Genomic DNA, 16,960 nt, shown 5'->3' on the forward strand with positions numbered 1-16,960 from the left:
GTTCATCAGTGACAATAACAACTACCCCAATCAGCTGTTTTAACTGTAAACAACATGCGATGACTATAAACGTGAAAATTACGAACTAGAGACAACTTGATGTGGCGGTCAAAATATTGTTGCAATCAAACCAATACGCTTGGCCGAGATCCAATGTGAGACTTTTGGGGACAATAGGTGGAAGCAGACTTACCAGGTAAATCCATTCTTCTCAGTATTTTACACATGTTCAGAATAGTATAAACAATGGGTGCGTTCGATTAGCTTCCCCGGGTCGACCCCGGTGTGCTCATCCGGGTGGCGTTTTTTTTTTCCAGGACGAACGTGTGCAGATTTTTACCCACGTTCCACCTGGGAAAGGAATACGCAATAGGGTGTCGTGGCCGAGTCGATAAGAACACCGAAGCTTTGGTGCTTCTGTTCAGCAGAGTTTGGGTTCGAATCCCGGTCGTGACACTTGTGTCCCTGAGTAAGACACTTAAAGGAACACGTTGCCTTGGATCGGTCGAGTTGGTCTTTGAAAAGCGTTTGTAACCGTTTTTTATAAAATGCATATGGGTAGAAAGATATTGTAAAAGTAGAATACAATGATCCACACAAACATGCCTCGAAATTTTGTGGTTTTCCTTTTACCTCGTCGACTAACACGTCGGCCATTTATGGGGGTCAAAATTTTGACTCCCATAAATGGCCGACCATGTTAGTTCGCACAGTAAAAGGAAAACCACGCAATTTCGAGGCAAACTTGTGTGGATCATTGTATTCTACTTTTAAAACATCTTTCCAACCATATGCATTTTATAAAAAACGGTTACAAACGCTTTTGTTTTGACCAACTCGTCCGATCCAAGGCAACGTGTTACTTTAACTGTAATTGCTTCTCTCCACCCAGGGGTAAATGGGTACCTGTGAGTGCAGAGATGGTTCTTGTGATTGATTTAGCCGAGTAGCGCATTATTGATGTTGCACAGGCTGCATACTTCCCACCAGGGAGCTGAGATGGTTTAAGGAGTGAATTAAGGCCCAGTGACCAGGGGTAATAATGTGTAGCGCTTTGGGACGCCCTCCGGGTGTGAAAAGCGCTATATAAAAACTGGATATTATTGTTGTTATTATTGTTATCATCACGTGACCCTTCCCGTGGTGACGTCAGTGCACCTCGGGCCAGCCCCAAGTGACCCGATCCACAAGCGGGGCACTTGGCGCTGGCCCGAGGAAGAACGTGTGCAAATTATCTGCCCACGTTCGTCCTGGTCAAACTTAAATATGTCACCGAATGAGCACATCGGGGTCGACCCATGGAAGCTAATCGAACGCACCCATTGTAAATCTACCTGGTATAAGTCTGCTGCCACCTGCCATTCCACTTTCTCCAATTGGAGCCAGTGTGGCAGTAGACTGGGCCCCTGTGACGTCAGATGTCAGCAGGCTAGTGTGGCAGGAGATTCTGTCCCCCGTAATGTAGGTGTCCAACCCCCCCCCCCCCCCCCCCACACACACACACACACACACATGGCGAACTGTGCACAAACTTCGTCTGATAGCGCCCTCTTTTGAACCATCCTGATCCAGGAAGAGGAAAGTAAGGTTTGCTCGTCCCCAGCGCCAAAGGCGCTGGGATGGGCAAACGTATCATGCACGCACATTGGTTTAATAATGCGCAGTCCCATCATGCATCACACTCACACTGCGCCATAATGCACTACATACGTGACGTACTTCCTGAACAAGAGATTAGCCCATCCCAGCGGTCCTGGATAGACTGGCCGCTGGGGCCGAGCGAAAAAGAAAGGGAGCGTTCTGCCCATGCGTGAATCTGAACATGTCTCCATAATTTGCGCTCTACCGTCCCGAATCGAAAGCTCATTGTATTAGTTTCCCACATGGGATCAGAATCTCCTGCCACACCGGTTGTACTTTCATCTTATTTTATTTTTGTCCACTCGCCGTATTATTTAGTTTTACCTCTCCATTGTTTTCGTCTCATTTCCCTTGAGGCTCGAAGCTGTACTCCTGAACGGATTTTGTTCTCTTACCTCTTTTAAAGGAACACGTTGCCTTGGATCGGACGAGTTGGTCTATTAAAAGCATTTGTAACCGTTTGTTATAAAATGCATGTGGTTAGAAAGATGTTTTAAACAGCCATTTATGGGAGTCAAAATTCAACTCACATAAATGGCCGGCCGTGTTTGTCGACGATGTAAAAGGACAACCGTGCAATTTCGAGGCGTGTTACTGTGTAGATCCTTGTATTCTACTTTAACAACATCTTTCTAACCATATGCAATTTATAACAAACGGTTACAAAACGCTTTTCAAAGACCAACTCGACCGATCCAAGGCAACGTGTTCCTTTAAAGGCAGTGGACACTATTGGTAATTACTAAAAAAAATTATTATCATAAAACCTTTCTTGATTACGAGCAATGGGGAGAGGTTGATGGTATAAAATACTGTGAGAAACGGCTCCCTCTGAAGTGCCATAGTTTTCGAGAAAGAAGTAATTTTCCATGAATTTGATTTCGAGACCTCAAGTTTAGAACTTGAGGTCTCGAAATCAACCATTTAAACACACACAACTTCGTGTGACAAGGGGTTTTTTTTCTTTCATTATTATCTCAAAAGTTTGATGACCGATTGAGCTCAAATTTTCACAGGTTTGTTATTTTATGCATATGTTGAGATACACCAACTGTCAAGGCTAGGCTTTGACAATTACCAATAGTGTCCACTGCCTTTAAATAACGGTATTCATTATTCTATATCTATGGTTCGGGTTACTTTCCGTACTGTGCGCCCTACCGTCCCAAATCGAAAGCTCCCTGTATAGTGTCCCACATGGGGACTGAACCTCCTGCCACACCGGTTGTACTTTCATCTTATTATATTGTTTGCTTTACCTTTCCATTTTTTCCTTCTAATTTCCCTAAGGCTCGAAGCCGTACTCCTGAACGGATTTTCGTTCTCTTACCTCTTTAAGTTCACTACTTATGTTTCATCAATGTCTCTCTGAGGACTTCGTAATACCTTACCTAAGCTTAATGTTTAACTTCGTCTTCTTATGGTCGCAAGCGGGGTTTATGCGTAATATTCATCTTAAATGCATAACTATAATGCAAATAATGCAATTTTTACCGTTTAAACATCAAAGTGACATCCAACACAAACACAAATCACGCACGAATAACAGGCTTGAATGAACATCAAGTGGATTTTGATCTTTAGTTAATGAAGAACAGAAAAGTCCTCCGCTAGCTTTTTTTTTTTTTTTTGCTTTTTTGCTTTTCTTCTCTCAATTCATTTGTCACTAAGCGACAACGCATAGAGCATGGACCATCAATCGTAGAAGCACTGCTGATGGCCAATGTTTGGTCTGCGAGTTTTTATTCAATATCCTTGTCACAATGAAAAGGAATAAAAGTCATCATCAATCGTGTCTCTGCTGAAGACTGTTTGCTATAAAAAATCTAAACGATATGCTGGTGGAAATCGAGTGGATTTAATTTTGCGGAAATCAACGATTTCGAAGAAGTGTCGATCTTAGAGACAGACATTCTCTGCGGGGAGCTCGGCATTTTGTGATATAACCATTGCATGCACCAGAACCAAAATTGATTGAGTAGGATTTGAAACTTTGCGTGGTGGTTACACCTTGTGTACAGACTGCCATGTAATGATAATCTCTAATTAATGAGTTGGTTCTGAAAAGAACCGTAGGTTTTAACTCGACGTTTCGATCAGTATGCTCTGATCGTCTTCTGGAGAAAGCAGCTTTGAAAGATGCATTGATGAATTTCATCGATGACTTTCACGAAATCGACTTCTGAATTTCTGCATGGTTTTGGAAAGCTTGCAAGCTTTAAAGTAAATATACGGGATCAACATTCAAGACACAAAGGGTGACTGAAAAATACTGTGATTAAAAGTTATCATCTCTGCTTGATTTTTTTCGATGACTTTCGAGGAACCGACTTCTGAATTTCTGCATGGTGTCAAGACACCAGGGGTGACTGTATAAGACGGTGAATAGTTGTTATCACTGCTTGAAGAAAATTTAATGATTAGTGACATCTCCTGATGCTGCCTTCACATTTTTAAGGAAAGAAATCACAAAGAGGCATGATTTAACTACGGTAAAAGACAGTCATAACTGATACAACCACGGTCAAAGACAGCCATCAATAATACAACCACGGTCAAAGACAGTCTGGCTCTGGCAATGTACACGACTTCAAGAAGTGCGACCTGAGTGAAACCTTTACAACCATTCTACAATTCGAATTGAGAACTTCCATTTGTTTATGTTTTTTAACTTCTTCACGAGCTGGGGAGGTTCTGCACGAACTTGAAGTTTTAATTGATGATTCGCGCCACGAAGTGACCTCTGTCAACACCAGCTTTCTAACATTAACTTTTAAAAATAATCATCACTTGTAAAGGTTGGATATAGAAAGATATGCAGTGATAAAACGAAGCAGGTATTTTTGATGCATGGACACAACTTCACTTAGTAGAGACGGCACACGGTGATTTGGAACACATCAGATATAAGGGTGTATATTTCATAATCACTCGTCAAAATTTGGTATCTTCAATGTAAATTATAACGCCATAGCAAATGAATGAAACTGTGCTTCTTAGAATTACACCCAAAAGAACAACATCGTCCAAAAATAAAGCAGACAACTCGTGAACAGTTCTTGTATTACAATATTGAGGTTTAGATTGTCATTCCTGGTCATCAGGACGTGTGAGAAACATTTTGATGAACTATAATTGGCGCCAAATTGAAACCACTTTCAAAAGTAACCTATATAGAATTATCCAACAACGAACATTAAGCATGAACTTGCACATACAAGTCATACAGGTAGCACTAAAAGGTATCCTTTGTTAAAAAAAATTGTCTTTATTCTTAATCTTGAATGAGAAATAAGTCAACGTTTCCGCGATGTATGCAGTATTTTTGTGTCCATAAACTTTAATCTTCACTCGTTTCTCAACTCGCAAAATAACAAAAGAAGAGTAGAAGATTATTTCATGAGTCACAGAAGGTATCGTGAGTTACGGCTATCCTCCCTACAGCTAACATTAATTTCTGGTTTCTCCTCGACTATTGTCGGCGTCTTTGTTTGTGTGTGGGGGAGGGGGGGCTGATTTGAAACGCCCCCTGAGTGATTTAAAAACGCATACAATAGCGCGCTTTATTAAATGAAAGATCACAATGCTGCATGGTCCTCAGGCCGATAAGAAGCGTTCTACCAAAATACCATAACTGGATTTAAACTGCTCCATTGGGAACTACATTGTTTTATAATCTGGTGAGATTGAAGTTTCTTTATGAACTTTTAGTATTTTTCTAATCTGGTGAGATAGGAGTTTCTTTTACTGTATGACGATTGTCGGGGAGACGTTACAATATAGGACCGAGCCGTTTCAGAATAGAGTTTAGTCTGTGACTGCATGCTGAGCGTCATGGCCGAGGCGTACGTTCGTGCTTTCCAGACGATCGTTGGCTTGCTTGGTATCTTCGGGAACAGCCTCGTCTGCGTTGTGATATGGCGCGTTCGGATCATGCACACCCTGACTAATGTCTTCATCTTCAACCAAGCTGTGGTCGACTTCTTCTCGTCTCTCATGTTGATACTCACCATTAATGTGCCGGTCCCTGAGAAAGTACCTGAAGGTGTTGCCGGCCTCTTGATGTGCTACCTATGGGTGACTCGTGTCTTCTTATGGTCGTCATTCTTTACGTCCACGACGAGCTTGGTGTCGCTGACCATCGAGAGGTACGTTGCGATTGTGTTCCCGTTCAAGTATCAAGTGTTCTTCGGTCGCCGTGTTGCTGCGGGTCTCATCACCGCGACATGGGTGTACGGGTTCCTCTCGTCGGGGTTCAACCTGGTGTGGGTGGAATACGTCGAGAAGGACGGCATCTGCAAGTCGTATGTCTTACCCGAGCCACCGGTGGTCAGCGCTTTCTTACTCTTGCAACTGAACTTCATGGTCCCCGCAACTGTCATGTTCATCGCGTACAGCCATATCTCAGTCACCCTGAAACGTACGGCCAAACGCGCAGCACCCACTACAGGGGCTTCGTCGAGCTCAACGGACGCAACGACGATAGATGGGTCTCTCCTGCGCGCGAGACGCAACACCTTCAAGACGCTCTTCATTGTCTTCGTGGTGTACATGATTTGCTGGGCCCCAAACACCATCATATTCAGCCTGTTTCTACTGGGGGTTGAGATAGATCTTGAAGGGGCTCTTTACATCATCTCAGTATTTCTGGTTGTTTGTAATTCGTGCGCGAATCCTATTATATATGCGTTGAAATATAGACAGTTCAGGAAGGGTTTGAATAAACTGCTGGGCCGAAACAACCGGGTTGACATTGATGGGGACGTCACTACTGTGTCTGGCCGTACCGGGCAAAGAGAACGAACTTGAAAATGTAATAGATGTTTATTTTTTGCATCGGGGATAAAGCCTAATGTAGTTTGTTTATAACCTTTATACCCGACATGTGTATCACTTTCTTGGAGTAATTTGAGTGAAAACCACTCGTTTTGTCCGCCATACCACTCTTGTCAAAGACCCATTTTATGGCGGACAACATGTTTTGGAGTGAAAGACATGTACTTCCACCTCGATTTAGAGAAGTTCGTTCCAATTTCACTTAAAAAGATTGACACCGATTAACTTTCAATCTCGAAAGAGCGAAACTAACACCACTCAGAGAGAAGAGGGAAAGTTTCACTCTTTTACATTAAGAGAGCAAGCAATCCGTACTTTCCCGAGTTCCGAAAAAAAACCTTAGGCAAACCACACGGTTGGGATTTGAACCCACGACCTTTTCATTCAAACTGCCTTTAGCTACCAGGCTATGCTCGATGTTTGTCTAGTGGGACATGTCTGGGGTTCGAATACCACCCGAGTGATTTGCCTGTGGGTTTGGTTTTTCACAGAACTCGGGAAAGTACGGAGTATTGTACAAAACAAAATCACGGAACTTGAAATTGTTCTGTTTATCTACTAATATTAGATTGTCTTTGTTTATTCGAAATGTAGTTGAAAAGACCAAGTCTGATCAGTATATTACGGTGTGTTTTATTTCTCATCTATTGCTTATATTTTGTGTTGACAAATTCACTCATGGGAATCAAAAATCATTTTAAAAAAATGGGGAAGCTAAATTGTTTGTTATGAATTAATATGATAAAGAGACAAACATTTTGATGATGTCTTAAACACATGTTTTTTCTTCATTTTAAATTCCATAAAGCTCTAGAAACACTTAGATGTTAATTAAGTGATCAATAGTAATGTAATATTAAAGGCATTGAACACCTTTGGTAATTGTCAAAAAACCTATACTCGCACATGGTATATCCCAATGTATGCATACAATAAGAAATCTGTGAAATTGTTGACAAATTGGTCATCGCCGTTGCAAGCGAAAAACACTCTTATTGCACAATTTGTGTATATACAGATGCCTAATAAAAGGCTTCAGGCCTGAAGTCTTTAATGTTTTATACTACCAACAGCTCTCCATTGCTCGTGGTTCCCAAGCACTTTTTATGCAAACAATTTTTTTGAGTAGTTGCCATAGTGTTTTTCAATACATGTTTTTCTTTATCCAAATTTCATGAAGTTCTATAAACACTACAAATGTTAATTCAGTTAATAATTATTGTAACTAACGGCGGACCGTAAATCATTACCTCTAGATAAGTGTAAAGGATTTTGTTTTCTATCTGAGTCATGTCAGAAACTAGTTCTGTGTCAGTGAAGAAAGGCAGAGCTACGTTTTTATTCTGTCTCATTGTTTGGTAAGTTTGTGAGATAAATTATTGTTGTAAAACAAAACAAAATTGTATTTTACAAGATTTTATTTATTATGCAAATAAATAAGCAGCTGTTGCAACTGCTTACCAACCAAAATTACGCATGATATAAATGCAGACATTGGTTGGTACCCGGACAATGGCAGATGCGAAAAGTAGCTGGTGGCATGATACTTCACCGAGGCAACGAAGGCGATTGCCTCCATGCCCCCTGCTCATCAGCCTTTTGGAAAAATGGTGGACACTTTTGGTGGCACTGTTTTGCGTTTGGTGGATATGATTAGATTTACCCAAACATAACACTAACAGTGTCCGCCATACCTCAAAATGGCTTATTGGCTCGTTGGTGCCACCGAACCGAAATGCTCACAGTAGAAATTTACACTTTCCTTGTAGAATGCCCTTGACTCGACCCCACCAGAGGCTTTCTCGGAGAAATACTCTGCTATAGGGTCTTAATTTTATTATGTAACACTACTATCAATTACGCACTTTAAATATACGCACAATAATTATTTATTGTTAAACTATCAATAACGCACTAAAACTATTTCGTTTTAAACTATCAATTACGCACTGTATTTATTTAATAAAATAAATAAAAAAACATTGCACACATTGGTAATGCAGTTTGGCCTATTTCACGGAGGAAATTAATAAAACGCTTACTGAACGCCTAACGGGAAATTAACTTTTCTCATCAAAATTCAGATAGAAATATTAAAACAGCTACTTGAGCGTAATGTTTTTAAACGGAAATGCTATTTTAACTTATTTATAATGCGTTTGTTCACCAATTAAATGTAATTTAATACATATGTTTTTAATATGTGTTGATATGTGTAAACTTCCGAATTTGTTTCCGTAATTATCGATTAAAAAATCAGGCCCCAACCTCAAGGTTTTGAAAAAAACTAAAAACACTTCTGCCGTTGACGTCATCTCTGGGAGTTTGCTTTGTTATACCTCCACGCTGTAACAAAGCGGCTTTACAAATCGGAGCTCCTAACTATGACGTTTTGAGAGTGATTACGTAACGGAGCTTTACGCGAATCTATCAGAAAAAGCGCTGGATAAGAGTATTCGAAACGACTGGGTTTTGTTTATTAAAATCTATTTGTAGTCATATGAATCGATTTTCTTATTGATTGAAAACAATTTAAATGAAATTTAGCAAAGTTCACGATTTGACATTTTTCGTTCAAGCAGGTTTAAAGGGATGTTTTCTACTATCATTTCATTAGACAGTGTAAGTTTTATGTAAATCAGTGATCTTGGACGGGTTTTTTCTTACAAGTTCTGTCAATTACCTTTAAGCAGAATGTTATGCTTAAAGCCATTGGACCCTTTCGGTAAACAGTGTTGCCCAAGGCCCACACTTTGTGTACCACAACTTATATATCAAATAACAAAACTGTGAAAATTTAGGCTCAATCGGTCATCGGAGTCGGGAGAAAACAACGGAAAAACCCACCCTTGTTTCCGCGCGTTTCGCCGTGTCATGACGTGTGTTTAAAATAAATCCATAATTCTCGTTAACGAGAATTTATATTGTTTTGCTGTTTTCTCAAAAAGTAAAGCATTTCATGGAATAAAATTTCAAGAAAAGTCTTTCACCATTGCCTTCTGTAAACCCTGTAAGTTATTTGTAAATCTGTGAACTTTTATTTTTTTTCTGAACCGAAAGGGTCCAATGGCTTTAACATCTTTCTGCTAAGCAATAATAAGCTGGATACAGTCACGCATCTAAGACTGAAACTTGTTCTTCATTGTCTGCTCTCTCCTCTGGTTTCAGTGGCTTAGTAGACTCGGAGAGTCCCTGGCTTCAAAATCCAGAACAAATAAAATGCATAAAATGCAACAAAACGAAAAGACTGTCTTGTGCAGTCCAATAAAGATCTGTATTTGTACAATATTCGGCAACCTATTTTTTTCCAGTGGGTTGGGTGTTTTTGTGCTGTGGGGTGGGTTTCAGGGGACATTTCTTGTGGCAGGACGGCTTTGTAGAGGTGCTGGTCATTTGTTCCTCCTCGCCACTCACTGGCTTGGTATTTTGTTAGCTATTTCGATTCTTTATTTTTTTTTCGTATCGATTTGTATTTCTATATTTTTATGCCAGTGTAAAGTCTAATGAAACTAAAACTAAACTAAAACCTATATTCGTGCCATTCACCAACCAAAAGAAAAATCCACCATCAGTTCTCGGGAAAACTAGTCTTCAAACGGAATTAAACAATGCTGAACAAAGAAAGTTATAGCCCCAAAAAATTCTTCAGGATTTTTTTTTTGACCTATAAAGGAAACGATATATAAAATTATTAAAGGGGTTCTAACGATTTGTGCACGCCTTTTACATTAGCTTCTGAAATTGCCCCATATTGGTTTGCTCCTAATTCATTTAAGTGTTACCATGTGCGGTTTGGGGGTTTTTTAATCAGTTTTAGAACCACTTTGATTTAATATATTGTAGGCCGGGGCGACTACGACACGCAACTAATTTTTAATTTACAAGATGCATTGTGAAAACAATATTTAGCGCAGGAATAATATATAAGTTTTCTCAGTCAATTTGGGCAATTTAATGGGAAGCCAATTTTAACCACCAAACCATTCTATTTCGCGCGAAATTTAATGCTGCTTAACGTGGTCATTCAATTTCTGTTGCGTCAATCGATTTAACATCCAACTTTAACATTCAACAAAACAGTATTTAGATTCGCTGGAGCTTTTCCAGTCCAACCAGATTGTTAAATTGAATGTTATGCTAAGTTGAACACATTGTTAATGGAATTCGAATGTTGGTTTTCTTTCATTTTCACGAATAAAATGTCACTTGAGTTGAATGGATTAGCAGTTATTTTAATATTTTTCGGATTATGAATCAGGAAATGCTGTCTCTTTTCCTTGAAACAAAATATTTCTAGATAAATTCTTGTCAACGAAAAGTTCTCAAGAACTCTTTTTGTTTAAAGGCACAGGGACACTATTAGTAATTACTTAAAATAATTGTTAGGAAAAAACTTACTTGTTAACGATTCAGAGCTGTTGATAAGTATAAAACATCATGAAAACAGCTCTACTTCTGAATAAACGAAGTTTTCGAGAAAAAGGTAATTTTCCCCATCGTTTTCGAGACGTCAAAATCTTTAGAGGTCGCGAAGTCAAGCATCTTCGTATGACAAGGGTGTTTTTTTCTTTCATAGTTATCTCGCAACTTCGACGACCAATTGAGTTCGAATTTTCACAGGGTTTGTTGTTTTGTGCTTGTATGTGGAAATACACCAAGAGAGAAGACTGGCTTTCACAATAACCAATTAGTGTCCAGTTTCTTTAAAGAATAATATACAAGTATATATAGACCTCTGATGAAGGTCCGGTTTGGATCGAAAGCTAAGGCCATCTACCCTATACTCATTATAAATATTGACTGTATAGACCTCTTTTTTTAGGTTTTTTTTTTTTTTTTTTTTCCAACTTTGAGGTCATGTCCAATAATTAACTTCTTTCAGTTTTTCTAAAAAGAAAATAAAATCAAAGAGATTGTCAAATTATCAGAATGCGCTCAATCAAACAGTACACAATTATTATAATAATCAGGCGAAGTAATATCCTGTATAGGATGATGAAATTTTAATAATTGTGTACTGACGGTTCGGTTGAGCGCACTCTGAATAATTTGAAACTCTCTTTGTAATTATTTTTTTTAATTTTCTTCTTAGAAAAACAACTCAGAAAGCAGTTCATTATTGTCAAGAATAAAAGTACAAGCGCAATGAACGTTGCAAAAGTAATTTGATAAGCCATGCTGTGTTTTAAGTTCAATCAAAAGTTGAATCGCTCAAACAAATGCGGAAATGAATTTAAAATCATTTCTTCTTCATTGAAGATGGTGTGAACTGTAAGTCGTTCTGTAAACAACCCATGACTCCAGGAAGTGGCACTTTCAAAAAATTATTTTGTACATATTTATCGTCAATATTATTTGGTTTGGGAATTTGAGCTCAACTGGTTGTCGAAGTTGCGGGATAATAATAAAAGAAAAATCACCGTTGTCAGTTGTCACACGAAAGTGTGTGCTTTCAGATGCTTGATTTCGATACCTCAAAATCTAATTCTGGGGTCTCGAAATCAAAATCGTGGAAAATTACTTCTTTCTCGAAAACTACGTTACTTCAGAGGGAGCCGTTTCTCACAATGTTTTATACTATCTACTAGATGCACGGTTTCAGTGACAGGGCTTTGATCATGTTTTTCCATGCCTTTGGCTTGCATATCTAATAGCTCATATGCTCTGCCTGTAGACAACAGTTTCTGCAGTGTTAGTTCAGATTCACGCAAGGCATGGCGTCTCAGCTTGGATGAGGCAATATATCTCCCCATTACTCGTTACCAAGTGAGGTTTTATGCGAATAGTTATTTTGAGTAGTTATAAATAGTGTCCACTGCCTTTAAGCAGACATTACAGCTCAATAATTACCCACTTAGCAAAAATGAGGATACCAGTCCATGCAGTCACAACTTGTATACTTTTTTATGTGACTTGGTATTTTTGCTGGTAACCTTATTCTGGTTAGCATAAATTTGTTTTGCTTAGCTTATTTTTGTGCTTATAAGCGGCTCTATGAAATTTTTCCTTGTGGTCGATTTCACAAAGAGTTAGGACTAGCCGTAGGAGATATTCCAAACTTAAGGCTAGCCCTAAGTTAGGATGAGTAACTCGTCCTAACTCGAGAGCAGACCTCGAGTCTCAGCCACGGCGGCGATGTCACTCTCCATCACATTGCGTTGGTTTGGGCGGCTCTATTTTCACTGCCTCATGGACTTGACTCGAGTCCCACTCCCGTGCCAATCTCAGAAAACTATTGTTTTGTGATGCTCTGCATTCCCCAACCTGTTCCGCACAATAGCTACACTGACGGCGGCTGATATGCTTGGGGGACCTTTCGCACTAGAACGGGACTTGAATCAAGTCTACTCACAGCCTGGTCCCGATCCCACTATAAAGACTTGATTCAAAGCTCCCGTTCCCGTGCGTGAGGTCCCTAAGCATACCCGCAGTCAATGTATAGCTATTTAGTGGTCCAGAAACAGGTTGGGGGATGCAGAGCAGTTTTCTAGCGATGGCACGGGATTGGGACTTGAGTCAAGTCTACGATCCCCCATGACGGATATATAGAATGATGATGATGAAGAGATGCACCTTTTTAATTTACGATAATTTTATGGAATCCTTTGCACGAAAGACAATAATTCGTTTAGCTGACACTGGTTGCCAATGCACGGCACGCACGAAGATCAAAGTGACCCACTTAAAGGACACGTTGCCTTGGACCGGTCGAGTTGGTATTTTGTTTGTTAAATGCATATTGGAAAGATGTTTTAAAAGTAGAATACAATGATCCACACAAATATAACTCGAAATTTCGTTGTTTTCCTTTTACTCGTTGTGTATAATAAAAGGTTTCAGCTGATTTATGGTGTATATGACCTATTAGTTTGTGCATAGAGTAAGTTTTGTGTTATACCTGTTGTTATAGTATAGCCTACATGGCCTAATCAAATTGTTCGTCAGAATAGTGTTAGTTAGAAATAACACTAAAAATTCTACCAACAAAATTAAATTGATGTTATTTTAACACAGTTTTAACACAATTATATTAATGTTATTATAACGCCCTATGCATTGTAATTCTTTCAGGACTTGTAATTCCATTATGTCACAACACCCTGGTGTAAATTTTAAAACCCTGCAGCCGATTTCACGAAACTTTACGCAACTGCGTAAGTCCACTTGCGCAACGTTTATGGCGCAACTTACGCCATAAACGTTGCGCAAAATGGACTTTACGCAGTTGCGTAAAGTTTCGTGAAATCGGCTCCATGTCTTTGCAGAGTAGGTTTCCCACTTCAGTGTCTGACGAAAAACTGGTAGTGGAGATGCTGCTGTTTTGGGGTGTTTTTTCTGAAGCGTAAAAGATCTCTGTCCAAAAGCAAACATCTGATTTTGACTCTGTTGTCTTGAAAATAATAACAAGGAAGATCGATTGGGTGCATTAACGAAGTCGCCAAATACACGTCGAGAATTCATTTGTCCACATAATGTTGACCTGATCAACGGCTTTGTAGTTGTCATTCAAAAGGTTTTCATATTATTAGTTTTAAAGGCACTGGACACCTTTGGGAATTGTCAAAGACCAGTATCTTCACTTAATGATATACCCCGACATTTTGGGGGGCTCAATTGGTCATCGAAGTTGCCTTATAAAAGGCTTTCAGCTGAAGTATTTTATTATATGAGTGAGAATTTATCTCTTATTCAAACACTGCGCGACTTCAGGGAGCCGTTTCTCACAATTTTTCATATACTATCGACAGCTCTCCGTCGCTCAATACCAAGTACTATGTTTTCATGCTAACAATCCCTGCCTTTAAGCTTCTAAAAAGACCTCGAGCGATGATCTCAAGGGGAGATTGTTGACCTGTGTAGATTGACTGAGAAGTTTCGTAGAATTCCTTGTCTAACCCGTACAAACACGAAGTTACATCATTAAGTTCCAATAGTGTTGCTAAGGTGTTTCGAGTGTTAGCAAATGGTGGGTTCCGTATAAGGAGGCACATGTACCGAACATTGTGGCGTTGCTATTGGTCTCTACACGATTCAATTATGAAAGGCAAAGTATAGCTTTATTCCGATTGTTTATACAAATTAAAGGCAGTGGACAATATTGGTAATTGTCAAAGACTAGCCTTTACAGTTGGTGTATCTGAACATATGCATAAAATAAGTTATCAAGTTTTTACAGGTTAGTTATTTTATATAACTAACCTGTGAAAATTTGAGCTCAATCTGTCATCCAAGTTGCGAGATAATAATGAAAGAAAAAACGCCTTTGTCACACGAAGTTGTGTGCGTTTGGATGGTTGATTTCGAGACCTCATCAAGTTCTAAATCTGAGGTCTCGAAGTCAAATTCGTAGAAATTCTTTCTAAAAAACTACGTCACTTCAGAGGGAGCCGTTTCTCACAATGTTTTATACCATCAACCTCTCCCCATTACTCGTCACCAAGAAAGGTTTTATGCTAGTAATTATTTTGAGTAATTACATATAGTGTCCACTGCTTTTAGTGTCGATTTGTATACAATAAAACTAACATCTGAAAATTTCATTTAAAAATGTGGTCGCGTTTTTCAGATATCGCCGAAAATCCGGAGAAAAATATTTTGTGTCCACACATCCAGGAAGAATATCCCTGAATACTGATTCTCAGAAGTGCTACTCAGATTCATATTTTGGGAATAACAACTGTAATAATATTACAGTTTACATAACTTCGAAGTGCCATTTTCTCAAAATGCAATATACTATCAAACGTTGTCCTTTTACTGTCATTAAAGGAACACGTTGCTTTGGACCGGTCGAGTTGTCCGAGTTGTCCTTTGAAAAGCATTTTTAACCGTTTATTATAAAATGCATATTGTTGGAAAGATGTTTTAAAAGTAGAATACAATGATCCACACCAATATGCCTCGAAATAATTGCGTGGATTTCCTTTTCAGCGTCGACTAACACAATCGGCCATTTTATGGTAGTCAAAGTTTTGGGGGAAAGGATAGGAAAAGGCGCAGACAAAAGGTCATTAAAGGGAGGGTACACGTTTGGTAATTACTCAAAACAAATGTTAACTATAAAACTGACTTGGTAACGAGCTTTGGAGAGCTGTTGTTAGTATAAAAGATTGTGGGAAACGATTCCCTCTGAAGTAACGTAGTTTTTTAGAAAGAGGTAATTTCTCACTAAACTATTAGAGGACTTGGGTACCTTTTCTAAATGTCTATAGATGTACATTAAACTTACAGGGTTTGAAGATAATGATAGTGGAAAGCTCACCTTCAAATAGTACTTACCGAGATGCTGTACGTTTTGAGAAATGAGTAAAACAATGTCATGAAAACACGTTTGTTGTAAATGATTAAAATAATTTTCGTCTCATTAGACGAAAAATTATTTCATGACATTGTTTTACTAATTTCCCCCAAAACTAGCACCTCAGCACGTAATATTTTCAGGGAAGCTTTCTACTATCATTATCATCAAACTGTGTAAGTTTAGTGTAAATCTGTGGACATTGTGTTTTTTGTCTTACAAAAGCTAGTTAAAAGACTTCTAGCTAGAAGTTCTTTATTCCTATTTAAAAGCACACAAATCCAAACAGGGTGTTTTTCCACATTGACCACTAAGCCATCAGAAGGGCAAAATTTGAACAATTCAAGAATTGAGTCTTTATTGAGCCAAAAAAAATGCAACAGTAATCGTGTCTTCTTATAGCACGTTTATATGCAGTACGCCGTGTTTATTTACATTTTACCCACTATATGTCACGTGAGGCACGGAGCGCAATCGGTCTGTTGATTATGACCATGAAATCACCAGCTTCCAAGCACCAACACAATAGCGCAGTGCGTTAACGTGCTGGGACTGTCTCAGCAACTCGGATCATCCGGTCCGGGTTCGAATACCGTCTGTCTCTAATATAGATTCAAGGCTTTTTGCTGCCCCTGATGGGACAGTGTGATTGGGATCTGCCTTGCTTTCTCCCCTAAAGGGACAGGGCCCGCGTGGTGGCTAGGGTTCGAGACAGGGGGGGATGTGCTCTGGGTCGGATGCAAGTCCTGAAGGGTTCTATATGGCAATGGGGAGGGGCCAGCGTGTGCCATTAACTGAACCGGCGCCTGAATGCCTGACACTTCCGGAGCGTAACCTTTTACATTTTTCCACCAGATAATTTGTATGATTAAATTTCTTGATTTAGCTTCTTTTCCAAATATCTCTTATATCGTTGCGGTAAGCGCTGACAAATCATAGGATTCGAACTGCCTCTTATTACCGGGCAACCTCGGTAGTCTAGTTGGTAGGACACTGTTCTATGATTGAAAGGGTCCTGGGTTCGAATCCCACCCGAGGAACATGACTATTATATTTTTTTTCACAGGACTCGGGAAAGTACTGAGTACACAGTGCTAACACACATCGATGTATATGGGTAAATCAAAAATTTATTTTCTTTCATTTTTTACTTATTTATTTCTTATTGTTGTTATTATTTATCAC

The 16,960-nt window shown here is 39.2% G+C and overlaps 1 protein-coding gene across 1 annotated transcript; it reads left to right on the forward strand.

Annotated features, from left to right (window-relative positions):
* Window positions 1-5,475: 5,475 nt before the first annotated feature.
* On the forward strand, window positions 5,476-6,450 carry LOC139953357 (galanin receptor 2b-like). Its single transcript, XM_071952865.1, has one exon. It carries the CDS (start codon window positions 5,476-5,478, stop codon window positions 6,448-6,450), a length of 975 nt encoding a protein of 324 aa, XP_071808966.1.
* Window positions 6,451-16,960: the final 10,510 nt, after the last annotated feature.

This window comes from Asterias amurensis, chromosome 21, assembly GCF_032118995.1.
Source record: "Asterias amurensis chromosome 21, ASM3211899v1".
In the NCBI taxonomy this organism is placed as follows: domain Eukaryota; kingdom Metazoa; phylum Echinodermata; class Asteroidea; order Forcipulatida; family Asteriidae; genus Asterias; species Asterias amurensis.

Coding starts and splice junctions, on each gene's coding strand:
- LOC139953357 (XM_071952865.1), top strand. CDS start 5,476: ATGGCCGAGGCGTACGTTCGTGCTTTCCAGACGATCGTTGGCTTGCTT.